Source organism: Lepisosteus oculatus, chromosome 5, assembly GCF_040954835.1.
Source record: "Lepisosteus oculatus isolate fLepOcu1 chromosome 5, fLepOcu1.hap2, whole genome shotgun sequence".
Taxonomy (NCBI): Eukaryota; Metazoa; Chordata; class Actinopteri; order Semionotiformes; family Lepisosteidae; genus Lepisosteus; species Lepisosteus oculatus.
Genome location: NC_090700.1, coordinates 1,148,152 through 1,174,056, shown reverse-complemented (window position 1 = coordinate 1,174,056; position 25,905 = coordinate 1,148,152). Strand labels below are relative to the sequence as shown.

Below are 25,905 nucleotides of genomic sequence, written 5' to 3'. Positions count from 1 at the left end.
GCAGAAATACTGCAGACTTCTAGGCCTGAGTTAGAGTTTGGCATCCCTCTCTGTGTGGAGTCTACCCTGGGTACTTGGATCATGTTCTCCTGTTATTTCCTACCATCCAAAGACACCAAAGACAGGTTAGGCTTGATTAAATACTCTGAACTGCTGTCCCAAGCAAACAAGACTGTCAATGTGACTACAGAAAAACAGAGCCATCTGAGCATGAGGAGCCCAATGGCCTTCATTCACTTTCTGGTGTTCTGACAGTGTAAAGAAAGTCTAATGGCCCAGCCTGTCCTCAGTTTTCAGAACAAGCTGGTGAGACATGCCTGTGTTCTCTAAAAAAACGGCTAGGGGGAAAGGGAGACAGAAAGAAATAACCACAGAGAAATCAAGACCCTGCAATTGCATTTTTAATCAGATCAGAAACACGTTTCTCTGTTAAATCTGCTTTTATGAAAGTTTATCTCAGTCTGTTACCACAATACAGTCCTGTTGATCTACTGTTTATAACATTCTACTGCACTGTTCAGCTCAATCCTGATTGGAGTTCACTGCAAGAGCACATAGTCAAGAGACCTGAATAGCACTTCAGTGTGGAGAGCACGCAGAATTCCTGTAGTACATATACTGTAGGAGCTACACAAGGTATCTTATTCAGTTAATTATATAGTACAAACCCTGCAACAAAACAGATTATAACAGTTTATTACCGTTTCATATTTTATTCTTCTGTACTCTGCTTAATTTATCTCATTTTATTTAAAGTTCTGGTTAATAAACATACTTATAAATAGGGTCATCACTCAAAGTCCAGAAATAGGATGCACAAAGTGTAGAGAGGAAAACTATTTTAAGAAATTATTTAAGTCCCATTTTAGAAAGCCAATTAGTGTCAGAGGTGTTTCCAGGTACACGTATGTACAAAGAATCAGAGTTTTTAGTTTTATTCAGCAACTGTAAGATAATTCCTCTCAAAGAAATACATCTAAACTTAGCCAAGAAAGCTAAACACATTTTTAACCCAGAACCTTCAAAAAATACAATATGACATGCATATTGAAAGTGTGCCTAAGGGTTTGTGATTACAGGATGACTCATTTTGTTTGCATTGTTTTGCCTGCATTTAAGAAAAAGTAAAAGCTCACAGGAATGTCCAGAAGGTGACGTGGCAGCCCTTTATAAACTTCAGAAGAAAAACACATTCTAATTCTAAATGTTTTTAAAAGAAAAAACAGTGCCATTTAGTATTTTCTGTAAAAAAATTATCTATATCCTTATGCAGAAAACAACTGGTTCTTGATCTTGAGTTCAAAATAATTCTCAAGATGCTCTCAATTACTGAATATTACTGAACAACGTGTCTACAATGACAATACATATTTTATTCTACTGCTAATCTTATTACTATATGTAAAATAGGATTGATTACTTTACAGATAAAATGGTAAATATAACTGTTTTACATCATACTGTATGTAAAAAGATAATTTTACAGTCATCCTTCATATAATAGTACATACATTTTACTGAAATCATGCAATGCATGCAGAAAACACCATAACAAATCGTATCTAATTATCATATGCACATCACAAGATATCCATTCTGCTTTCTTGACCTTTTTAGTAAGACCTCTTGTTAACTGTAAAATTGCACATCAAAGTAAAGTTAAAGTTAACTCGGTTAGAAACCAAAACATCAACAAGACAATCCGTGCATTGTTTATATTTATTAATTGAAATATTTTAATTCAAATTGAATTTGGATTCTTTATTTCCATTGGGTAACTATAAATTTAAATGCATTACACTGCCTGTAACACCCAACTCCTAATACATAACTAGGTGTATTTACACACAAGCTTGTGACAAATACACTCCCAGAGTTAGCCACTGATTCGCAATGGCATGACCTCACCTCTGTATTTAGCCTTAGAGAACTGCCCGATGTGCCAGCTTGCCCACAGAGATGCTTGAAAGAGAGGTCCGTGCCACTACTGCACAACACAGTGCAAAAGAAACACAGGTTTTCCCCATAATTAAGAAAAATGTCACGTGCTCAGTGCCAAAGGCTCAAGGAACACTTTCAGTTTGCAAAAGTCCGCACTGAACCTGCACATTTGTGTTCTCAAGCAGTGGACATAAGCAATAAAATGCACGAAATATGTTTATAGTTACCCATTTCAAATGTATGATTATAAATTAGACATGCCAAATCAAATACAATCTTTTCTCCTCTTCAAGTGTGGCCACTGTACAAACATGAAGTATCCAACAGAAAAAGCAAAGATTTGGGGAGGCAAGTAGCACATTACAATCACATCACCAAACACATCTTTGTAGGGAAAACCACTGATCTAAACTCCAACATCAACCAGGTACAATCACACACACATACTGATTATGATGCCTTCCTGGTGAGGTAGTATTGTTAGGTCTTCATAAACAACACTACATTGCACATTCCTACCTGTACATCCCCAGAGAAGTTGTTGTACTGGGATTTAAAGACAAATGAACAGCAATATAGATGAACAAAATATTTAAAACATTTTATATTGAAAAAGTTGATAAAACAGAATTTCTAGTGCTATTACTAACAAATACTACATTGTAGAATAAAGGCAGTGTGTACTTTATGAAAAGAACATCCTTATCTTAAATAAATATTATATACAGATCTTGAAAACATTTCATTAAACTGGAACAAAAATAAAATGTACTAGGGAAAAAGTGATTTAAAATTTTGTTGTCATTTATTTTTAAATTATGGTTTTCCAATCACCGCAACTTCTAAACCTTACAGATAAAGTAAAGTGAACTAGCAGTTGATAAAAACTACTAATGGCTTAAACGCAATTAATGTTTGTAGCTTTTAAAGTCACTGTACATGTCAGTCTTGATTAAAACTTCCTACATTTTTCTGCGATTATTATCTGCGTCTTTAAAACACCAACGTAAGTGCAAGACCACGTTCTGTGAGCACAAGATCAAGACCAAAACATTTAAACCACAGCGAGAAGTAGGTACAACAAAGAGCTCAATCTCATACTTGTTGGCTGTTCCCTCTCAGGGGGACATGTGTGATTTTTCATTCCTATCGGACAGGACCCAGAGCAGAACTGGGCTTGCACTTCTTCCCTCTTTTCTCAGTGAGACCATGTTAGAAGAGCCGTTCCATCACCTTCCCCCAGTAGGAATGAGAACCTACTGTCACATTCCACAAGACTCATCGCCTTATATCCGACTACCTGCAAGGTCAATTCCAAAACATGCTCTGACAATCCTGCAAGGCACTGTACTTTACACTCAAAGTTTATAAACTGTACAGTCAGAGCCAATCTTTTCACAGACTATCTAAGCTATTAGAGAAGATAATAGGACTTCGGTCTTATTGCTGTTTTAGTTTTTCTTCAGAAACAAAATCCTGAAGTGTTACTGACACTACAATACAGTTAAGAAATCAACCCCAAATGCACGTAGACTGAATTTGTTTGCTAAAATGAAATGCACTGACGTAGTCCACTGTAAAGTACTTTTCCTTGATCACAAATTTTGCTGTCATATCCTTATATAATCTTCTGCTTTAGGGAACCTCCGAAAATTATGAGGAGACATCAATAGACACCCTTACGATGCATTTCCTCATGCCGAGTTTAAAAAGGTGGGAACCTCATAACTTCCATTATTGTTTTGTGATGACTAATGCAAAATCCCACTTTTGCGTGGCGTCCAGCTCATTTTCATTCACTCCTTTTCATGAACAAGTCTGTTTTATGGAGCGCAACAAACTCTGCAGTTCCCGACTGGATGACAACAATGGGAGGATTCAGCATACCCATCTCTCTCTGCCACACACAGTGGCCCCCTCTGTCTGTGCTCAGTCACTCAGACGTCCAGCACGAGCCAGAGCCCCGGTCCACTCCAGCTGCGCCCTCTGGAAATTTCACTGGCCTTCCGACACAGAAAGGCAAACTACAGAAGACTGGGAGGCTCAGAATGAGTGGCGCCGAGACAAGATACAGCCCACGTCTCCAGCGACAAGAAGAGAGGGCCTTATGCTAAAATAACAGGTACATTTTTATTCTTGTGCTGCCATTCCCAGCTTTACTTTTAAAACGTGCCAGTTCAGCACAATTCATGCTGGCCCCTATCTGGCTGGCGATAGAGGATGGCTTGTCAGGCTCTGACAGTCCCAGGCAGAGTGACAAGGAGGAATCCAGCTCTCTCGTCTACCAGCTCACACTCACAGCAGTAAGAAATTATCTGCCAGCTCAGCACCCGATTTCACATCCCCCTGGGTCCGCCGAGAGGAGGGAGAAGAGGGGACCTACTGTCGAGCCAGACGGGGCTTGCAACAGGAGATGAAAATGATCTGAAAGAGCCTTTTGTTTGCACGGTATCTTAGCAGCACATTGGCTAGACTGTGCATTATTGTGCACAGTACACCTTTACAGAACAGCTTATTTTTCAAGGTCGCTGTAATTAGCAATACTGGAATTTATTCTTGATCTGGAATAGCTTCATTATGCAGATTTGACCGGTCCAGTCAGTTTCAGCACATTTGCAAAGCTCTTCTACCTATAAATGATCACCAGCTCCCTCATGAGAGTCCTGTATCAGTGGTTAAAACTGTGGCTTCAGGACCTACAGTATCGTGTGATAGGAAACACTGACAAATCACACTGGTGGTTTCTTGATGGAATTGGAATAAGCAGTTTTTAAGATAACAGCAAGACCAATTCCCATGGTGAAGTGATAAATTCTTACAAGCCGAGTCCTACTGCACAACACAGAAGAGAGAACACAAGTGGAACAAAGGAGCAGTTAAGGAATTACATTTAACACCTCTTTCCTGGTCTCATGTGTGCTTCTTGACCAAAAAGCACATCTTCATCAAACCTTGTTAAGAATATAAGGTGCAGAAGCTGCGATAACAGGCTCACAGTATGAGTGTTTTCTATTACGAAGCGCATGGAACTGTTTCGTATAACACACTGGAGTTTCACACAAGCACAGCTCTGCTGTCACTTATCCTCACATCGCTTTAAAAGACACTTACCTCTGCTCTTGGCTGCTTCCACCAGCACTCGCATGACCGACGGCTTTATGCTTTCTGACAAAAATCGTCCCTCCAGCCCCGGGAACAGAGACCTTGCGGGGAAACACAGGCAGTGTTCTGGGATTAAATGTGCCGTCTATCAGAGACATGGCAGCAAACACTGACTTCCCGTGCTTAAGGCTTTTTTCTAAAGGAGTCTCTTATAGCCTTGCCTTCCACTCCTTCTATATTAGATTTCCTACTAACAGACAGCAACCTCACATGTTGCTTAAGATTAGACAACTTCTTAATTATCAGGACTAAAACACTGTTTACCAATGCAGAAAGAAACGGGATCAGTGCCAACTGATTACGGCACATATAAAGATTCTGCCGACAGCCATTCTCTTACAGCCTGTTGAATATGCACAACAGAAGGAGACGGAGAGAAAGGCTCCAACAGGTTTGTTTTTGGGAAAGCCGGTTGTTAACGCAGAGAGAAACACGCATGACGGAAGCCAGACACCGCCCGCGTGGCAGCTCGTACCTGGGGTAGTCCTCGGTGGCAATGTACACCGCGTCCTTGTCGCTGGCGGAAGAGGAGAACGCCACGCAGGTCTCGTCCTGCAGCGGCAGCAGCTCCAGCCCGATCAGCTCGCCGTAACAGGCGTCGCTCAGCACGAACTCCAGGAGCTGCTGCCTCTCCGGCGCCGGCACCCGGGGCCGGGACTTGCGCAGCACCTGCCGCGCCAGCGCGGGGGTCACCTTCCTCACCGCCCCGGGCTCCGCGGCGAACGCGGCCAGCGCTGCGGCCACTGAGGCCGGCGCCCTGGCCACCTGCAGGCCCGCGCCCTGCAGGAAGCTCAGCACCGCCTCCGTGCCGTCCGCCCCGTCGTCCAGCTCGGAGAAGAACACCTCCTCCACCTTCAGCCAGCACTTGCTGGCGGAGAAGATGACCGGCTGCTGGAGCAGGGCCTTGAACAGGGGAGCTAGGATGGGTTTCCAGCGAGCCCTGATCTGCCCCAGGTCCGGCCAGGCCTTGTAGACGCCCTCAGGCGAGAGGGAAAAGTCCTGGTCCTTCGCGGTCTGGATTCTCTTGATGGCTTCCAGGAGGAGCGTGGCGTAGGCCCTGGGGACCATGTGAGCCACGAGCAGCTCGTTCCACAGAGCGGCAGGGTCTCGCCACTGATCCACTTCTCGCCACTTGATGCTCCTCCGGTTGTCGGTCAGGCCGAAGAAGCCGCTGACGTGGACGGGAAGCCCGGTGGTGCTCTCCTCCCCGGGGGGGAGCGGCAGGAAGCAGAACGCTCTCCCCAGGAAGCCCGACGCTGCTCCCTTGTCCTCGTCCGTGGCCGTCAGGGGCATGGCGATGCCGATGGTGGGGATGAACCTCAGGTCGTCCGCCAAGCAGTCCAGTTCGTTGCACATCCCGCGGCCCCCCACGCTGTTGCACACCAGCCACGAGGTCCTCTGCACCTCCTTGGCCGTCTCGTCCTCCATCTCGATGTTGAGCTGGTAGGTGGCGCACGTGATGCTGCCGCTGGGCAGGCCGTTGCTGTAGCTGTCTATCGCCAGGCCCAGGGTCTTCAGGGAGCTGGGCCTCTCCAGCTTCAGCTCCGGGTTCTCGCTGGCCGTCACCCTGAAGAGCATGCGCTCGGTGCCGTCCGACTCGCGGACGTGCAGGGAGACCACCTGCACGCTCTTGAGGAACAGCAGCACAGTGTCCGCGTCCGCCTTGAAGGACTCGAACAGCTCCAGCACCTTCTCTTTGTTGTAGATGTTGCTGCTCAGCTGGGAGGGCTTGATGCGGAGAGGAAACCGGAACAAGGTGCCGGGGAAACCTCCGTCCTTGATTGTCTTCTCAGAGATGCCAAATAAGCCCACGTAGGGTGCAAACTGGTCCGCGTGCTCATCGATTTCCTTAACATCCGACTTCAAGTTCCAGCACTGGCCAGATTCATGGGGTCCGAACAGGGCTTGATGGGGGTCCAGAATGCCAATCTGATCTCCACTGAAAATGCTAGGGACGTCTAGAGAAACAGCAAGTAATAACCTATTCATCGAGAGGTTCAAATAGTAGGTGTTTTCACGAAACAATTTGAGATTATTGAGTTTAAGCATATTGCATCACAAATCTAGATAAAGAAAAGCCAAGCAATGTGGCTCACAAATATATGAAGAAAAACAAAAAAATATTAAAAAAACTGACATTTTGCTGACATTTTGCAGACAGCAAAATGAAATACTTAATGAATGTATCTGCCGTCCTATTTTAAGATACACCTACATGTCTGCCTTTTTCTCGGGCCTTTGATGTGGGCGGGTCTGCGTCACAGGCGCCGTGTGCTCACCTGTGATGTGATAGACGGAGTTGAACCCGATGCCAAATCTGCCCACCTTCAGGGGATCTTCTCGCTTCCTGCTCCGCGCGATCTCCTGAATGCCGTTCCAGTCCTCCGCAGTAAACACCGCGTTGTTATAGGCGTACAGGGCTGGCCCTTTCGGGAGAGAGAAGAAGCGGGTGTAAGGATGTCCCCAACCCGACCCAATCCCCGTCATTACTACAGAGACAGGAGGACAATGCTGAAGGACTAGTCTTCATCTGTTTTTTTTTAAATGTAGACTCACTAAGATCAGGCTCGCCTGACTACTTCTTTCACTGGCAAAGCGCTTGTACAGCAGTCTCCAGTTTTGGCGGGGAATGATCATGATCTGTTCAAGTTTCTAAAAGCGATTGCAGCTGAGGGGAGAGTAATCAGTTTAAAACACAGGGGAGCTCTCTCTGCTCTACTGTCACCTCAGATGTTCACTCCACCTGGCTTCTGAACCTCCGCAGCTGCTCCTGCACTGATGCAACACTCACCCTGGTACTGGGCCATGTCGTCGGACCAGAGCGACTCCTGGCCGTACTCCATTTCATCATACATGAACTTGACCTCTGAGGCTCCAGCGTCTTCTGCATTCTGAATCAGTTCCTGAGGGGAGAGGAGCAGAAGCAGAGTTCAGGAGAACCTGCCTCACCGTTGACGTGTCTGGAGGGAAAACGTGCGAGCAGGGATGGTCTGGAGATGGGCCACACTTACTTTAAGGATCTGCCCTCCCTCGGGATATCGCCGCAGAATGTCCTTCAGGAACTCGACCAGCGGTGGTGTGGTTTGGCCAAACCTCCCTGGAGAGACCACAAGCGACACACATGCATTTGAAACTCCCCTCTGACCGGGGTAAGAATATGAATAAGATTATTCTTCAGTTATTTGGCTGACACTTTTAGCCAGAGTGCCTTGCATTTGTACCCGTGTATACAGTTGGGCATCTGACCTCACAACCTTCAGGTTACGAGTGCAGAGCCCTGAGCACTGTAATTACACCCAGCATGTGCCCTGAACTCAAACTCTTCCCTTGTGGGTGATCACAGCTCCAATTCCACACTGCAGTCTGGGATCTACTGTGCACATTTGCCAAGAAAGTCCTAAGACGGCGAAGAAACTGTGAAATGAACTATGTCTATAACTAACAAATGTCTATGTTGTCTATTGAAACCACCTTGGAAAGAAGAGCAGGAGTTGGCCAGTGAGAGGCCTGCCCATTCAAGCACAGACTGTCTATCATAGCTCTGTAAACCAGCAGGTATCATGGAGTTCTGTTCTTCTTGCCCCAACAAGCAGTGTGCAAGTCCAAAAAAAAGGGCTGAAACTCGTACTGTTCGAGCTTCTTCTGCATTGTTTTTTTTTGTCTACATTTAGTTGTGAACCAAGCATTTTGATTTTGGGTGCCTTGAGCTTCTTACTCAAGGACACAACAGCTATGCCTCCCTTGAGATTTGAACCTACAGTCTCCCAGCTAAGAGTCCAAGAGCTCTAACTTAATTTAGCTGGTGCCCTATGATGAATAACAGTAGTACTAGATTAAGCTCTTTTAAATGAGGTGTAGTAATAGGGCAGGAGTCATTTTTGCACTTTGAGGGGACACTGATTTTTCACGACAAACTGTTGCTCTGAATGTCAATTAAAAAGAAAATGATTCCACTGTAAATTTACTTAAGCATTCATCCTGCCTTTAGGCTAGATTAAAATGAAAATTAAGGCACATTATCTCCTGTGTAATTTATAATACAACTCAGAGAAATTTCTCACCTCCTCCTTTAAGGCCTCTTCCTCGAAGTGTCATGAATACTTCATAGCTTCCAGGGAGTAACAGGTTCCCAAGCCTGATGTCACCGTGCAACTACAAGGATACCAGGCAAGACAAACTGTGAAGCTGTGACCATACCTGTGGTTAATGAATACTTTATATCTCTAACATTTGTGTCCATATTTAGGTTTATACTTTTAGAAAAGCAACTAATGTACAGACAAGGCAGAGCTTTTAGGCAGAAAACTGGAAAAAGAAGGATCAGGAGTTAGTAAAGCAAAGATGGTCATAATTCAGATATATAATAAATATGTATTAAATGCTCAGAACAAAGTCAAAATCTAAAACAATGAAGTCCAAGTCTAGGAAAATATTAATTAAGTGGTTTAATAGAAAAACTGCAAAATAAATCTGATGGAACACAGCCCTCTACTGAGAAGTAGAAGGGCCAGATATTTGAAGACAGAAGGAAGAAGTATGAAGAGCCGCAGGAGCCGCTGGAAATGAATACTATTATCACTAAGAGACATACAGAAAAGAAAACTGCGAAGGAATCAGACATAAAGGGAAGCAGTTGTTTCAGTGCCGAGCTGTAAAAGGACAAGCAGTTTATGACAGTATGGGGAAATACGAGAACAAGATGAAAAAATCTGTAAATGTACTAAATGAATATTTCATACAAGTTTTTGCAAGAAAATGACAACATGCCCCAAGTCAAAGAAGATCAATTATATTGGATAACTTCAGCATACCTGACACTGAGATTCTGCAGGGCACTAAGACAGCTTAAACTAATAGATTCCTGTCATACCTAAGGAAATGAGGGATATTATTCCTAGACTCCTAGCGATGATATTTCAGATCTCACTAAGGGTGGGATCAGGATCTCCACAGGCAGGAGAACTTCAGATGTAACATCAGTTTATATAAAGATGGACAAAACTGATCCAAGGTAACCAGTCTTACTTGCCACTACTAAAATAAGGGAAATGACAGCTAGAGCTCAATTAGAATATTTACAAGACAAGGGCATTTTAAGACATGGACTTAGGAAGAGCAAGTCTAGTTAAACTTAATAGAATTCTTAAAAAAAGAAACAAGAACAAATGTTTATACAGTTAATTAGTCATGTTAATTATTCTATGGATTAAGATCCAGACAAATCTGTTTAAAATGGATAAACAAGCAAAAGGGAGCAATTAAAAATATGAATAACTATCACAGAGAATTTGTAGAATTTGTGTAATTTATAACATACAAATGTCTTCAATAAATACCTTTCCGGAACTGGTACACAAATCCCAAGTATTACTACACAAATCAGAATCCAAGTTGCAAATCGCTATACAGGCAAAACAGGCCAGTTCCACCCCTAAATCACTGCAATAATTTTTTGCAAAAAATGCTTTACATAAGCCAGAGATGTGCTTTGTACTATGTCACTCTGTGACAATGTGTGTGTACAATGTTTGACAGTTACACCGTTCTGTACCGGCACAGAAAATGTTTCGTGTTGCTCCCCAGAGTTTCCCCAGAAAAAACTACTTCCACACATTCCTGCTCTTGTTAAGCAAGTCCAGCTCATTACCAAGGAGCTCAAATAGAGCCATGCAAACAAGAGGCTTTTCTTCTCCTGACAGTTAAAGACTGATGGATTCTTGACTTTTGTCGTGCCTCTTTACCGTATCTGTTTTAAAAGGCTACTCGTTTACCAGAGAATCTTCTGGGAAGGAACTGGAGCTTCAGTATGTTCAGAAATATACTCTATGGCAAAAATACTGATTTTTTTTGTAGAACTGCATTACACCCGAAGAAAGACTCAACTCATAACAGAAGCCTACAGCAGTTTTTGGAAGTGGAAGTCCCAGTCGTCAATAATGAGATTCAATCGACTGAATTAAGGGCCCCCAGCACTATATCCTGTGACCCAGGAGAACACTTGTTATACCTCAGAAAATCATTTCCAGGGGTTGACAGAGTTAAAACATCCACTGCATGTCTATGTTGGCGGCTCAGAGGCGTGATGAAGCCGACAGCACAGGTGTACCAGAAGGCCATGCAGAGAAAGACCCAAGTGAAAGCCTTTGGGAAACCAAGAACCTGCTTCTGCTGGGCAGGCGCTCACGAGGAAAAGCCAGGCTTGTCCAGATCGCAGCTCAGCTGACAGGACAGCACACGTGAACGGAGTGCTGGCAGGGTGCAGAGAAAGCTGCCGAGCAAGTGAGTGCTTGTGGAGGGTTGTCAGGTGTGACCGGCTCGAACTTCCAGCGTGATTCAAGGGTTTTAAAGCTGTCCTGTGAAAGACCAGGTCAAACAAACACTCACCCACTGCGCTTAAGAAGCTTACTGCTGGGGAATCAGACAGAGCAGGACTTTGTCTGTGCAGGGTGCTTACCAATGGGAAAACATTCCACGCTTCCTCTGCGGAAAATTCAAAGACCCAGTGAGCTATTTGAAGGGACTAGGGAGTTTTCATAGAGGAGAAAGCACACAAAACATAATAACACCCATCACCCTTCTGAAACAGAAATGTCCTCACCAATGCCAGAATGCCAGAGTGACCTCCATCACTCCCTGTATTGTTCTGGTGCAGCTTCAAACTCCTGATCAATTCCTTCGCAATCTTTCACCAAGTGAACCATTAACACAACAGATATCTACATATGTGTTTGTATGTCACTGGTATTTGTTTTCCTTTTCGAAACTGCTTGTTTTTAATTAAAGATCACTGAAAATAACACCGTTCTTTTTTTCAATTGACTAATAATTGACTTGGTTATGTTGAGGAAGCAGGGAGTTGATGCCTTGGCTATACGAGCTATTTTTTGGGGTCAAGGATTTGACCAAAATCTTAGCTCAAAACACAATATTCCATCACACAAGATACACTGAGGACTAAAACCCTCATCATTCTGAGAGATCTTTTCTAAATGCAGCTTCAGACTGTTTCTCACTGTAACGAAAGGAGCGCACTTGTCTTTGAAGCGTGTGTTAACTAGTGACCTCTGAAGGACGTAAAGTTCATTTCCCTCTTGAAAGAAAAACAACAGATGAGTTCTGTCTTGGATCCTTTCTGACCCCAACTCAACTAGAGTTCAGTGCTGTGACACTGCGATTGAGCGCTACTGTTCTCACAAACACAAGGGGGCTGCTTAGCCAGTATAAGTGGTATTAAACTGATTGCTTGCGTTTTCTGGAGCTCAGCTCTGCCACGTTCTCACCCTGCGTTGACAGATTGACAGCTACATCGCTGCAGCGCATCCGTCCTGTCCAAACCTGCCAGCAGGAGAGACGCATTCCCCGATTCTGCACAGCGGCAATAAAGGAGCCGAGGCTCCAGACAGGAGAGCGTTGTGGCACCTGCCCACGGGGCTGGGAGCCACCCAGCAAGCTGGTGCTGGGGGTGAGACATAGTTTCACCTGCTCTTTCACACGGGACACTTTCAGAGCCCTTCAACCAGACTGAAACTTCAAGGAGGCTTCCTGCCAATAACCCATAAGCGCTTGCTTCAGCCCCCTTTGCCTTTTATAGCCATTTCTCCCTGAGTCTTCATTCGTGCTTCCATACTGTAAGATCTTCCCCCGAGTTTATTCCTCCATCAATGGAAAGCTAAGTGGTTTGACATTTTGTCGCCTCCTACCAGCTGCAGGGCACCGTCGCGGGCTGCCCAGCCCCTGCTGCGAGTTCTGCAGAGCGGTGCGCAGACAGGAAAGGAAACACTTCACAAAAACAAGAGGCTATCCTTCACCTGCAACTCAAGCATCTTATCTGTCCTGTCTCTCGTCTTCCCAACCCCAATAATAAAGCCAACTTACTGAAGACGCAGCACTTTTCTTCTACCTATTTCTACTATAAATGAACATACATAGAACAACATTCCAGAGCTACTGCAAGTAGAAAAAGTGACATACTGTATCTGCAGCATCCAATGAAAATATTCAAACTGACACCATAGGAGTTACATCAATACTAGAATCTATATTACATAACACGTTTAGAGTTTAGTGATTACTCATTTCGGTCGCTCTCTAACTCCTGTCTTTACTTCTTAAGTCCAGGCTCATATTTGTTGTATTTGGACATTAACTCTCTGTAAAACTATTCCGCTAACCTGCCTGTGCCCTTCAAAATATCTGCAAGCCAGACCGCGCTGTCCAGCAGGGTGAACCACACGGCTAAATATTTCATAGACACCCTCCACCAGCCGCTGAGTAAACTGAAAAGTGATATCATGTCACAGCAATGCCAGTGCACACATGCTCACTGCTCCAAACATTACAATGAGGCAAACTGTGGAGCAGAAACGTGTCACCGAATGTTCACACTCTTGAAACACTGGTCTTCAACTTCAGGCGAATGTTATTTTATCGTGAGGCAGAGTCCGATACAAAGGAAATGTTAGCTACCTAGCATTTGGGGACTGCCAGGCATGGTTGATTGAAAGGCACAGACAGACGACAAGCAGTCGTCAAGTGTCCATATCTTGAGTTTTATTCAAGAGGATGAAAATGATTTAATATATTCTCATGAATGACGTATTGCAGTAGGAAAGACAAATGCAGCTGACGATGATCACTGCTGAAACACACAGAGAAACTGCATCCGAGCCCCGTTTATTATGGCTGTTGTATTTCAGTTTTCAGATTTATAACTTAAAATGCCACATTGACCTTCTCCATTCATCTCCTTAAAAGAGTTTTTGAAAAAATGAAGGTTTTTGACTTGGGCCGAAAGAGAAGGGCTTGTGATGCACCTGGCACACGGCTGTCTGCAGTAGAAACCCGACACTTTGCCATTCAAGACAGTCGTCAGTGACACTGCCGTGACACAGAGCAACCGAGACGCGACGATGACACAAGTGAGCAGGCAGGAAACAGCGCCCATTTTCTCTTCAACTTCGATTTCTTGCTACAGCTGAGATTTGTACCTTATCTATGAAAATAAAAAACTGAAGATCTTTTAACCAACGGCGTAGGTTTCAGCTCGCCATTCCATTTTACTATGGAGGTCATATATCAGGAAAACATTAAAGAATAGGACTTATCATTTGGAAATCAGAATATATTGCTTTAATGTCAAGTAATTTGTGTTAGTGGATGTTGTAACCCTAAATCCCACTCACGGCACTTCTCCCATTCCACTCCTACAGTACTCTACCCCACCAGCTGCTTCCTGGAGCCAGTTAAATGTTTTCACCAGGGCTGCAGTGCTCAGGGACAGCAGTGTATTACAATTGTATCCTACACGATGCAAAGAGGAAGGAGAGTCTTCCTGATTTAATCCTGAAACGTCTGCAGTAAATGAAATAGCAGACACACAGCCTGGAAAGCAGATTTCAGAAGAAAGTATAGCTAAATGGCAGCCTGTTGATCCCACAGGTCAGGAGATTCTTCTGAGCCACTGACAGTGTTGGACAGCATTTTGAAAGCAGTTCTGCTCCCTTTACTGGGTTCCCATGTTATCCCCTTGAAACAAGGCTCATGCAGGCCCAAAGCACTGCGGGAGCCACCCTCTGAAGACTGGCAAACCTTCACATGCTTATTGGGAGGGATAATTCCTCCTATTAATTACCAATAGATCATTAAAACTTGCACTTTCCAACAGCTCTAGAATAGGCTCAAAGCGAGATTTTGAATATACAGGTCTTGAATAGCTCCATATCTCCAGGTACTGCATCTACACCACTGGCAGACACACCCTTACAAATCTCCTTCAGTGCTGTACATACAAAACTCCAAAGGCAACATAGGCAATGTGTATACAAGCCACAAGGGCACATTAACAGACATGTACAGTACTTGTATTGTTTTAAACCTCCTTGCCAAATCTGTTACTGTTATTCTCCAAGAAGAGCCTGGGGATATCAACTCAAAGTCAAGATTGGAGACTGATTCTGCCACAGAATGCAGCATAATTCATGTCAGAAACAGAGACTCCAGAACTACAGATATCCCCGCAAACCCTGGTTAGCATCCTGCTGGGATGACTTAATAACTGAGCGGGACTTTTCAGCGATGATTCAGGCCTTTGTATCTGCTTCCCCCTTTCTGTCCACATCCACAGAAACAGCTACCAGCTGCAACACAGCCGGCAGATCCGTTGAAAGACTGGATTGTAACTGTAATGGCGCTGTGGGAAAATCTGTTTTCGATTGCTTTTGCCTAAAGTCAGCACATTACAAAAAAAAGACTTGTTTTGTTTCATCCAACTTTCATTTATAAAGTTAGCTGAGGAAGTCAGTTTTAGACTGGGGCAAAACTAAAAACTAATTTTATCATTAGCCAACACAAGGAGGAAGAGTGAGCATGTAAGACTGAATTGGGAGCAAATCACCCTGCCCCGATACAGCAATCAATCCGACAAATTTTCACACCCTTCAGAAGGAACAGGCAGAGGAGCTGAAAAGCTCCCAGCTGTGCCATCTTAATCCTGTCTGGGCAATAACTGGAAAAACAATGAACCACATTCCCTGAACTCTGGCTCTCACAGAATCTGTAAAGGACTTTGTGCTGGTGGATAAATAAAACAGCACTGAATGTTGCAGAACAACACAATGTAGTAAACACATTATCACCTGTTAATTTGTAATCTTTATCAGCATTTTAGATTAAGAAGCAGAAAAAAACTTTTGTTGTGGCAAAACAGGTTTCAGGCATCCTAGTGTGTGGGAATCTCTTTATAAAAGCTGCTGTCCCCTGTAATCAAAACCAATCTGTAGAAGACCTGCATTCCCTATGTTAGTTATTAAAAATCTCACAGCGCTCTAAATACCCTCATTCCTGTGCTTATAACACATCAACGACAGGTGTGGACAGACAAATCACAGTGATTGGCTTCACCAAAGGAATGAATAGTGTTTGCCTCACTTTTCCCTTTCACAAGGTGTGTCATGTCTCAGCTCACTGTCAAACTCGCAGCTGGGTATAATCCCAGCTGACGCACTGGAGAGGGATACAGCTGTGACACTGAGAGGCAAGAACAGCACTACAACCCACTGGTATCATTTTGGCAGTGTTCTAACAGCACCGAGCTGTGAGAAAGTCTCTGTGTTTTGAAAAATGTTTCTTCAATGCTTTATGACTTTTGTTTTGACGTTGTCATGTGGAAATTCGTGAAGCCTGTCACTGGAACAGATGCTGAGTGCTCTCCCCTCTAGCCCTCAGGAACATGACCACTGTTTCCAACTCCATTTGCTCTGCACAGACCCCCAGTATTGCGGGACCGGGCCTGAAGCTCTCCAGACAAAACCATTCGACACTTGGGGCTCCAACGCTTAGACTTCCTGCTGAAAGCAGAGCCGCTTTTTGTGCCTGGGTAAAAACTCTGACCGGGCTCAAAACAATGTCAAGAGGAAGGGTGGGAAAACAATCCGAGCCGCAGTCGTTTCTTATTTCATTACCTCTTTCCCATTGTGGAACAGCTGCTGCTCAGAGATGGGGAAGTCTGTGTCTGTGCAGATAAGCTGCTTGACATCTTCGACAGCTGCGGAGAGGGGGACCTCAAAGACTCTGTGACCAATGTATTCATGAAGAACCGTCACCCGTGGCAACCTAGCAAAAGAAACAGCAAAGTTTTATTCGGCAAATTAAACTCTCACCCGGCCTGCCACTGTGGAGTTTAACCATCCAGCACAGGAATGGAGGTTACAGCTCTGGAATAGCAAACAAGGGCTCGCTGTGGCCACCAACCAGTGAATTATCCCCTTCGTTCCCAGCTGAATTCACTGAATTGAATGAAGAAGCTATGTTCTACGTTGAATCGCAGCCGAAGTAGTAACGGAAAATAGTTTTAACAGTGTGGCAAGGGACGGAAGACAGCTTTCATGAGCTGTGACAGAAATATAACATTATCCTGAAAATACATCTGTCAGACTCCACTTGCATAAGGCAGGTATTTGATATAAAAGTTTAAAAAATGGACCATCAATGCTTTGAATCACGCGTCCTGGTGAAATTTTTATCAGTTTCAAAACATTGATGGTTTTCCTTTTCCAGCTGTGGAATAATAAATGCAGCTGAGCAATTCAGATCAGATCAGTCCAGAGTGTGCGAGATCTCCACACACACTGTATGTCCTAGCTGTCCTCGAGGCTGTGACAGCAGTGAGCACAGGAACACCGCTGGGCCTGCGACGGCGGTCAGATTCAGTGCTCAGACTCGGGAAACCCGTGGATTTTGGGGAGGCAGACTCCAGTTTGTCAGCGGACGGCCAGCAGAGCCCAGTGCTCACACCCACACAACGGCCCTGAGCACCACACTAGCGTCCCTGTCGACCGTGACCAGCCCTGGAGTGAGAGAAGCTGACTCTGTATGGCCCCTGCTGCCAGCATGAAAAGTTTTTCCCCCCCCACTTTAATTGGACTTGTTCTATTTTTAGCCAGTTTCTCTCCCACCCCCTACTTCACCCCTGAGTTGCAACAGTGTATTGATCCAAGAATCACATGAACTGGAGCACTAAACTGTTCTCTAGACACCAGCAGCCTTACTCCCTGTTATGGTGGGTTGATTATGGCCTGTTGTTTAGGCCAGGCTGCTCTCAGTTCATGTTTTTATTCACCTCTGCTAATCTGAAGTTTTTCTTTCTTCTGTATGTACTGTCTGCACACTTTTGATGTTTTTAGAAGGAAGCCCTTTGTGCTGTAACACTATATTTAAAGCGAGAAATAATGACTAATGACTTTCTCTTTCTTCATATTGATTACTCCGGGTCGTCCGGCCTCTCGGAGCCTTTAATTGACTTTATTATACATACAGTACTGCATCATACGCCGGTGGTATGATACCATACACCACGGCTGATCTGTCCTGCGCTAATCTGGGGGAAGTCATTTCCTTAAAACGCACCTTTTATCCACAATAAACTGACAAACTCCGCAAGAAACGCAAATCAGCAATCTGAAATTCCCTTGCCGGGAATTAAACAATTAATCCAAGTCAGCCGGAGCAGTTTGTTTGCTGCTCAGTGACAGGACTGGACTGTAGTAAATCAAGTCAAATCATTGTGCTGTTTTGCATTTGCTCAATATGTTTTTCTCCTTTGACGGCCATAACGGTTTACCAATTAACGGTAACGGTAATTAACGGTGTGTAGTTTTTTCATATCTGAAGTGTCTGTTCGACAAACCCTGACCCCGGACCGGCAGCCGCAGTGCTGTGCGGTTTCTCTTCCCTGACCGTGGACGGGTGGGGCTGCCGCGTCCGGCTCAGCTGGGGGGTCTAGAAAACACCTGACAGTCATTTAAGCACCACAGCTACTTCCAGAGCCGGGGAAGGGCGGTTACAAAGAGGCCTTGACAGTCCCGATTAAAACCCCTTTTTTTTCGCAGTAGACCAAAAAATACTCCAAGCTGTTCGGTTAGAGAGAGCCTAGCTCAAGTACTGCGGCTGTTCACCACCCCTCTCCGAGTCGTTCGTTAAAGGAAAGTATCTCAGGCATCAAAGTGCTAAACTACAGCAAGAACCGATCATATATAGTACCAGCCTTTGCAGTCGCAGAGACCGCCTCTGAGTGCATTTGGGGGATAGGTCTGTTCCAATAGAATTCAACGTTATATTTAATCATTTGTGGTCAACCTACATACATATATCCATAAAGTGGCACCATGGCAGTGTGGACTGCTTTAATCCGTACAACACAGCGCCCCGGAGTAGCGGGTTACCTGGGCTCCTGCGTGGTTGTCATCGTTGTCGTGGTGCTTTCTCCCTGCGCGCCTTCATTCGCCTCCTCCTGCGGCACAGAGCGCAGCCAGACTCCTCCCGCAAGACGCCCAGCAATCAGACCGTCAGGTTCGCTCTCACCTCTCCACGGGGCGTCTCATTTACCCCGCGTCTACCGCACGGATTGCGCCCGTACTTGCAGGATCAGAGTCCGTTTCATTTGGCCTCCCTGGATCCCCCCCTCTCCCCTCCTCCTTTCCTTCAGTCTCTCCACCAAGGTACCACTGCAGTCTGGTGATCCTGGCCCCTCTCACCCCCGGCTTCTAAACGCCCCAGTCCTCTGCCCGCTCGACTGTCATTTTCCTCCTTCTGTATCCCTGCTTTTCAAATACCCGATGCGTTCCGCGGTTCTGTAAGAAAGACATGGGCAGAGGAAATTCATAAGAAAGGCATGAGACAGTCACTTCCTCCACTGCAATTCCCCGCCGAGGGCTGTTTCTAATAATGTATCGCCGGGCATCTGCTCGCTAGCTGTGGTTTCTTGTTTCGCAGTGTTTGCTGTGAATTATGGTCCTTGTAGTCCGCAGAGCTGTGGAAGGGCTGCCCACACATAGAGGGCGGCATTAACGCGCATTTCTCCAGCTCTTTTCATCACAATCTTCTTCAGCAAAACACGAGTCAAACCTCTGGGCTTTCACTGAATATATTTGAGAAATGTATACATCTTTGATGCGCTTTCATGACATTTTAATGATATTTGCAAAACATCTGGGAATATATTCGCTGACCAATACTTCCCCACATCTAATTCCATAACTGGGGAGGTTTAAACATTATAAAATAAATTAGATACTAATTCTACAGTGGGGTTTATCTATTCTGTCCTCCGTAAGACGTAATTATCGTTTAAATGACCGGAATTAGATTTCTATTACAAGATGCAAATAAATACAGTAAAGTAAATAAAATAACAAGCACCTGAAGGCTCCACAGACGAAACGTTGAATCTCTTTTATTTCCAGCATTACATAAACCTTTACCAGTTCCTAAAATAAACAGCTTCCATGTTCGACGTACTAACAAGAAATTAGTATTGCTCATGGAGGTTATGTTTAAGATTTTGCTTGTAAATGTATTGCGTTCGTACTTCACCTTCCTTTAGTTACAACTGCTCGATTACAAAATCGGGATAAATTACCATAACCTGCTGAGAAAGAGTTCCAAAAATGTTACAAACTTAACTAACGCTGTATTCAGTATTTACCTCGCCAGAAACACTACTAAAAGTAGCGGACATTATAAAGGAGAACTTGTTTCATTCTCGAATGATTATGCGTTGAACAACCCAAACGATCCGTGTGACGCGCAGGGTGACCGCGCGCACGGTTTTGGTGCAATGGTGACGTCCTGAAGGAATGACATCATCCAGCCTCTGCCAGGGTCTCGCGGCGGCGTGCCTGACAAGCACACGGCCCTCGCGCTGTGTTCCTGGTTATGTTTTGAACGGGAATCCGATGGGTTTCAAGAAACCGAGGGGACAGTGTTACACGCCCATTTAACAAAGGCCAACTGAACACAGTCCGGCACCCACACTCCCAGTCCATACCGCCTCGGCTACGTGTTCCCCACTCTCTGTGCTGCAGTTATGTGGCAACAATGTAATCTTTGTCGTGCTCTCGCCGCCGCAGTTGCCTGGTCCTGAAATAGCACTTACATCAGATTACCCACATCTGTCCCGCTGCGTGTTGCATGCAGTGCGATTCTCCCCCGTCTCTCTCTGCCTTTCGTCCAGCGGAGCTTGGTCTGCAGTGCACGCTTCTGTCTCAGACAGCTCCCGGGGACTGGCTTCCTCGTCCGGAATGCTGACATCTCACTCTTTATAACGGCGATTTGCATGCCGAGACACCTCTGTGTACCGCCGCGGCCCCGGCATCTCCTGACAAGTTCGGCGTCGCAACAGGCCCTCGGCTCCGGGCTCTCGCGCCGCCGGCGATCTCCTTTATATTTTAACTGCAGAGGGAGGCAGGAGGTTTGAAAAACGAGAACAGGACCCTCGATCCGTTTTTATTGCTCTTTTTGTTTCTCAGGAGCGAATGGATCCTCGGATCTCGTCCAGCCGCTTGTGGACAGAAAGCCGCGAGGGTGTTATAGCCCTCGACAGCACATTCTGGGCAGCCTGTTCCAGACTCCCACCTGCCTTTTTGTAAAGATGTGAGTCCTGTTCTGTTTTAAATCCAGTTGCCTGGGGTTTTCACTGGCCCCCTCCGGTTCTGAAGATTTTCACCGGATTGGCGTCGTCGGTGTATTTTAGACAGGTGAATCAGGTCTCCTCGACTTCTCTGTTCAAGGCAAAAGAAACAGTTATTTTGGCCTCCATTCGTGGACGGCATCGCTTTGAACCTGCAAAAGTAAATATTGTTTTAATGTTTCACAAGCCTCGTAATTTGTGCCAGAATGAAACGTAGCTGTCGTGTTCTATCAGAGGAAGCAGGTTTTGGGAGTAGAACGTTTTATAACTGAAGAATACTCAAGAAAAACATACAATGGCGGTTTTGTACTAAGTGATCCGTTGCTCATTTTACAGGGTAGCTTACAGCGGACACTGAAAATACACTTGTAAACGTAGTGTAACAGAATCACGAACAACACAATTAATAACTAGATTGCATGAAGATAAAGGGAAAATACCAGTGTACCACAGAAAGATGAGGGAATATTATGAGCAGGAGAATTTCGAATAGACAGAAATGAGCAGTCGCCGAGATCATTGGAAACTATTTGAAGCACAAACTGGCCACTAACAATGTTTGCAAGTGGTGGTTGATTATACTTTTTTTCCACGAACCTTGAAACACGTGTCCTCACCCGACACGGACGAGGACTCGGCGGTGCGAGCCGAAGGACTGTGGCCTGCGCCTTCGGGCAACGAGAAACCGACCAGGTCAAGACTGGGCCGTCCAGAACAACTTCCGTTCTTAGCTCCTGTATCGCATCCTCGCGTGTGTGCTGCGGTAGCGCAGTATAATGAGATCGCCGAGAAAAGACATCCAGAACTACTGTGTTCCCATGACTTGTGCCCAGAGCACAAAATAAATGTTCTTAAACAATCTCGCAAAACATCCCCAAGTAAAGACAAATAAGGTCAGACCCACAGTGGCTAACAAGAGCCCAACACCTGTGCTGCGGGGGCCCACTCATTTATTTTCGTGCACGTGTCTTTAGATCACGAAGAGGCGTCAGCTTTCTTGCTGTGGAGACTTTCAACATGGCCGTGCGACACACCCGGTCTCTACAAAGGGGTGGGAGCACAGCCCCGATAGCGCTAGATTAGGCGGCAGTGAAAATCCAAATAAGCCTCAATGACACTGAAGTCAGCTCTGCGTTTTTTAATTTGTTCTGGTTTTTTTTAGCTTCTACCAGTTCCATTCTTCTGCCCTAAGGGCATTTTCATTTCCATTGGGTGGTAAAGACGATAAACCTGGACCTTTTCTTACTGTTACCATACGTGACATTTTCCGCTTTATGTACAATGTTTGAAATAATTATGGAAACACAGGAAAATGTGGGTATTAAATATGCTTTGCGCCACAAATGAAGTGTACGGCATCCGGGAGGGAGAGCTCAGCTAGCCCTGCCACACGCACAGGAGAGATTTCCTCCGAGAGTCTCCCTCTGATTTCGCCTCTGATGTGAGCCTTATTATTCACCACACCCGCAGGACCAGCTCCACAGACACGCCTCGGGGTTTCACCCCGCGGGTCGACACAGGAGCCGCCACCGTTAGCTCACACATCGATTTGCACAAGAGCAGTCGTAGTGTCTTCTGCCGATTGAAGACTCCAGTTCGGGCGTGGAGGGGGCTGGCCCGGGCAGGGTTTTGGAAGCGAGGAGCTGGTTTAAGAATTTCAGCCAAGTCCTTGACCTCCAAGAAATAGCTCATATACCCAAGACACGCGGGGGCGTGGCTCGCTCCGATGGGCTGCCTGACACAAACACTAATATCGCAGTTCCATTCGAGATAAAAGCTTTTAATCTGACGTAACCATTTCTTCTTCCGATACATACGTTAAATTGACGTGGACAAAGATGGAGATAATGTTTTCGTTTCTTCATTCAGAGTACTAAGCTAACCAGTTGAGAGTCTAGCATACAGTAGATTTTCTCCGTTAACTGGATCAAACACACTCTGTATCACTATCGTACTCTTTGTTGTATATCTAACGATGTCAATAATTCCTCGCATTGAATGTATAATTCCTCATCATTGGTGATCCCAGAGCACCTCACACACAGGAGGGGAGCGGCTCCTACCAGATGCACACAGCGGGTCAGGTGGAGGAGTGAGAGATTACATCCCCGACTGCTGTAAGGGGGAGCATGTGGAGGCAGGTTGTACAAGCCCAGAGGGAGATTTAGCCGAGACTCTGCTGTGTTAACCCCCACTCGTCCCTGGTCACGATGCTGGGGCGCTGCTTGGACAGTGTGGCACGGAAGAGCGCCACCTGCTGGTCCTGCAGTGCGACATGCAGCAGCAGCCTGGTTCTTCATGCAGGTCTCCTGTTCCATTACTGGCCAACCCGGGTCTCCCAGAGCTCATTTCAATTTCATTTTATTTTCATTCATACAGTGGATAAAAGGCCGTGGATTACAGCTCACAAAGGCCGTTGTATTTTTTTTCCTAATGTAATTATAAAGTTCAGCATATAATAGTGACTCGTTTCCCCAAAAAATATCAATTTCACTGCCCGCTTTTCAGTGAGCAGTTATACTAAATTGCCATCGCAGATGTCAAAGGACAACAATAATGTCATGTCCTCTTATTGTCACTAGGTGGAGCCAAAGCACGCTAACCATCAGCCCTCCCTTGTGTCGCGTATTTCTCCGCAGCTTGTGCTTTTGCCTGCTGGTCCCAGTATGTAATGTCTTATTACAAACAATTCTATCCGTTCTGATCTTATTTAAAACCAACTAAACATATCTAATATTTTCAGTTGTGTTTAATATTTTGTTGTGTTTCCTTTCCTTTCTTTTCTTTTCGGCAGGGAATAAACCCGTTACCTGCAGCTACCTGCTAGAACTCATATTTTCAGTGTTAAATGTTTCATACAACTGCACGTCAGTGATGATTCCCCCCCGGTTCTCAGCAAATGCTAAACTGCCGTCATGCCATTTCCACGGTCTGACACTACCCAGCCGAGCGCGCATTCGGCGTGGAAATGTCTGAAATCCTATTTTTACATTTGTTTCCACAGTCTGATGGGGAATAGATGCACCTTCTGTTTCATAGGCAACGAATCCTGGAAATGTGCAGATTAATCTTCTGTGCTTCACCGTATCGATCATTTATCAACATGCGCGCGGAAAGTCTAGTTTTATAAACTGGGGATTTTTTAAATACGAAAGGAGAAAGTCTGTTTTCTTATTTTATTCTCAATAAACCACGTGTCCCCCTCTGGAGACTGAAGAAGCACTGTGGGCCTTTTGTTTTCCAAGTAGCACCTGTGTATCAAAGCCGCTGACTGGGCGGCTGTCCAGCGAATGTTTCACCTCAGATGAATGAATCCCAGCTTCCTTCACAGCAGGAGTTCAAAAGAACATCAAAGTTTCCATTTCCAGACGAGCACTGAACCCTGCACATTTTCTGTTCGGTTAGTCATTTTTACCTGCAGCCTGCCGCAGTGCTTGTAATAGTAATAATTATAACCGCTTAAATGTGCAGTAATTAATTCGCTGGTGGTTTTCCCGCACTGTACACAATTCGACTGCCTACGGTAAACTAAAGTGTAAAGAAAAAAACAGCTGTTATTTTATTTAAAAAAAAAACTTTATATTTCCAGCCTTTGAAGAGTGAACGAGGTTAATATAATTGAAACTCACTGCAACGTGTCCAGGCTGGACCTGTTCCATTGCTTTGGTGAATTTTGCTTAAATGATTAAACATCCTGGGTGAACTGTCGGGCACAGCGGTAAAACAGCGTGTCTTCCTCATCACAAAGCGAGACCTTCCAGTAAAGGCTCACAGCACGATTCCTGCCACGCTGCTCCGTGCTTGTGGAACATGCACGTCCGAGCGGAATTAGCCGATTGACTACATCTGTACAGCAGCCATCAGCCCATCGCCCCTTCATACAGCACAACAACTGTCCACACAGCAGCCTTTCTGCACCAGCGCCCCCGCTGCCCCCGCAGGGCAGGGGTGGAGGGAGAAACTGCAGCAGCAGCTGAATTCAGGTGGACTGCAGTGACGCCGGACTGTGACGGTTCACGGGAGTCTTCAGCCAGGACACCGAGGCGGCCAGAGCAGGACAGAACCCCGTTTAATATCTCATCTGCAAAACAGCTCCTCTGACAGGCCAGTAACCCCCTCTGGACCTGCCCCAGCCCCGCTGAGCCTCTGAGACCAGCACAGGTGCCCAGTGTAAGAACTCTTCACTGTCTTACTTCTGGAAGCTCATAGTAACCCGTATTGCCTGATGGCCCTGTCTGTTATGCTTCTTCCTTTTGTTTGCCCATAAGAGGGCAGGAGTCTACAAGGTGCGTGAGAACTGCTGTGGGAATTGATCTTAAAAACCACACAACCTGTCCGGGGCCTGTATTTTTCACATCCGTGGGTCTATGAGCACCGAGAAACGGCCTCCTGTCGCTGAGACGGGGGTATCATACCGGGATAGGTCTCTGTGAACTCTGGGGGGTACACTGGATTGGTACTGGGTAAAAGAAGGCTCGCTAGCAATTCAGGTTGATGTTTGCCTTTGTGAAACCCTTCTTCCACACGCCAGGAGGAGTTCTCACCCGTGTCGGTTACACGGGCGGAAAGCGAGCCGCTCAGTCTCGGCGGGCTCATCCCCCGTCAGGACCGTCACCACACGGATGCGACCCAGTTGTCGCTCCCGCTGCGATGCTGGGACCGAGCTGGCGTCCCGTGAGGGGGCAAGGAAGGGGTGAGACATCCAGAAATGCTTTCTGAGTGAGCGAAACAAGAGCTTTCTGTGAGGTTCTGTGGTGAATTGCCCCCTTTCCCCTCCTCCCCCAGTCCCCCTGCCCCCCTGCAGCCCTCGAATATCTCTGGTGTGTCGTCTCCCAGTC

The 25,905-nt window shown here is 45.6% G+C and overlaps 1 protein-coding gene across 4 annotated transcripts in view; it reads right to left on the bottom strand.

Annotated features, from left to right (window-relative positions):
* The window catches only part of sacs (sacsin molecular chaperone), a 36,190-nt gene extending 13,547 nt beyond the window's left edge, over positions 1–22,643 (bottom strand). Inside the window, exons 1-11 of one of the 4 annotated variants that reach the window (XM_069189819.1) lie at positions 21,665–22,643; positions 20,534–21,158; positions 18,822–19,229; positions 16,563–16,713; positions 9,165–9,255; positions 8,115–8,200; positions 7,895–8,006; positions 7,383–7,529; positions 5,579–7,061; positions 5,053–5,144; positions 2,461–2,487 (exon numbers count right to left, since the gene is read on the bottom strand). In XM_069189819.1, the coding sequence (XP_069045920.1) occupies positions 2,461–2,487; positions 5,053–5,144; positions 5,579–7,061; positions 7,383–7,529; positions 7,895–8,006; positions 8,115–8,200; positions 9,165–9,255; positions 16,563–16,713; positions 18,822–18,844 (2,212 nt within the window). In that variant the 5' untranslated portion in view covers positions 18,845–19,229; positions 20,534–21,158; positions 21,665–22,643. Of the gene's footprint in view, positions 1–2,460; positions 2,488–5,052; positions 5,145–5,578; positions 7,062–7,382; positions 7,530–7,894; positions 8,007–8,114; positions 8,201–9,164; positions 9,256–16,562; positions 16,714–18,821; positions 19,358–20,533 lie in introns of those variants that run through there. The other 3 variants (XM_069189818.1, XM_015341456.2, XM_006627726.3) reach the window with 3 other exon arrangements.
* Positions 22,644–25,905: the final 3,262 nt, after the last annotated feature.